This window comes from Alligator sinensis, unplaced genomic scaffold (assembly GCF_000455745.1).
Source record: "Alligator sinensis unplaced genomic scaffold, ASM45574v1 scaffold1575_1, whole genome shotgun sequence".
NCBI classification, from domain to species: Eukaryota; Metazoa; Chordata; order Crocodylia; family Alligatoridae; genus Alligator; species Alligator sinensis.
The window spans coordinates 110,068-111,624 of NW_005843253.1; the positions used below are offsets into that span (position 1 = coordinate 110,068).

General features: G+C 65.3%; 1 protein-coding gene across 1 annotated transcript in view; it reads left to right on the forward strand.

Moving 5' to 3' along the window:
• The window catches only part of ARHGEF1 (Rho guanine nucleotide exchange factor 1), a gene marked incomplete at its 5' end in the record, with an annotated part of 9,195 nt that extends 8,317 nt beyond the window's left edge, over positions 1-878 (forward strand). Inside the window, 3 exon segments of the mRNA XM_025194584.1 lie at positions 116-292; positions 559-644; positions 731-878. Of these exon segments, the coding sequence (XP_025050369.1) occupies positions 116-292; positions 559-633 (252 nt within the window).
• Between the last annotated feature and the right edge of the window lie 679 nt (positions 879-1,557).

Sequence of the window (1,557 nt, forward strand, 5' to 3'; positions counted from 1 at the left end):
ACTAGGGGGTAGGATGGGGCATTGTGGGATCGGCCTTTTGGGGTGGGAAAGGCATTGTGGGACGGGCATCGTGGGATACGTTGGGGAAACGGGACAGAGCCACTGTGGGATGCAGGGATAGGGGGCTGGAAGCACCCATCCTGATCCTGTCTCCCTGGCAGGGGGGTCCCTGAATGGCCCCCGGCCTCCGGCCCGGGGGGGCCGTGGCACCCCCCCACCGCTGCCCTCCCGCCTGGCTGCGCTGGCCCGGGACGAGCTGCAGCCCCTGGAGCTCACGCTGCATGCGCTCAGGGTAAGCTGCCTGCCACCTGGTTTTTCCTGGGTGGGGGCTCAGGCGCCTGGGGTCTGCGGGGCAGACCTTTGGACGCTTGGGTTCTCCCCGGGGGTGGGGGGTTTGGACACCTGGGTACTCAGGCAGGGGCCCCAAACACCTGGGTTCTTCCCTCTGGTGGGGCTCAGATGCCTGGGTTTTTGGGGGGTGGGGCTGGGAGACCTGGGTTCTCCCCTGGGCAGGCCCTGGGCCCTTTCCGGGCACCCTTAACCCCTTCCTTGCCACAGAACTTGGAGGAAGAGTTCTGGCTGCTCCAGGGGGCTCTGGCCAAGTGCGGCCCCCCCGCACCCGGCTTCACGTGAGGGCCCTGCAGGTATGGGGGATGGGGAGGGCTCTGGGGGGGGCCAGGCTGGGGGCAAGGTGGGGCTTGACCCTTTCCTCTCCTCTCCTCTCTCTTAGGCCCCTGGAGCCGATACCCCTCAGTTCCCCCCAGCTCTGCATCTGGATCGGGGCCATGGGGGTCAGCCTTTTGCTGGAGACTTTTTATATATATATATCAGAGGTTTTAATGGAGTTTTTATGGGGGGGTGGGGGGGAGATCTTGCTGCCAATAAAGTCCTGCTTTCCCAATGCCTGGGTCCCTCTGGCTGCCTCAGACGCCTGGGTTCTCTCCCTGCTTCAGGGGGCGTGGGCTACACTCGGATGCCTAGGTTTTCCCCTGGTGTTGAGGGGGGAGGCTAGGACACCTGGATTCTCTTCCCCTTGGCCTCGGACATCTGCGTTCAATGCCTCTCAGCCATCTGGACTCCTTCCCTGTTTGGGGGGTCCTGGGCCACACTCGGACACCTGGGTTCCCTCCCACCAGGGCCCAGACACAAGCAATCGCGGTCACACAAGGCTCCGGCCCGGCCCGGGGCTTTATTGGCACCGGCGGCTCCGGTCAGTCCTTATTGCTGCGGCCCCGGGGGCGGGGGGGTGTCACGGAGGGGACACACCGGTACCTGCTATGTACAGACCTGGTGGGGGGCGCGAGCAGTGATGTCACGGACACGCAGGGGTAGGGTATGGAGACACAAGCGCGGGAGGTGGGGGCGCTATTGCACTGGGGGTGGGCAGGCAGGGGTTAACCCTCCCCTCCACATGGTGGGGGGTCCTTCAACAGTGGGGGCTGACACCTGGGTTCTTCCCCAGCACAGGAAGGTGGGGGGAGCTTTTCTCTTCCAGCTCAGGGGGTCTCCAGGAGCCCGGCCGCCTGCGTTCTCCCCTAGCCCAAGGAGGGGGGTGGC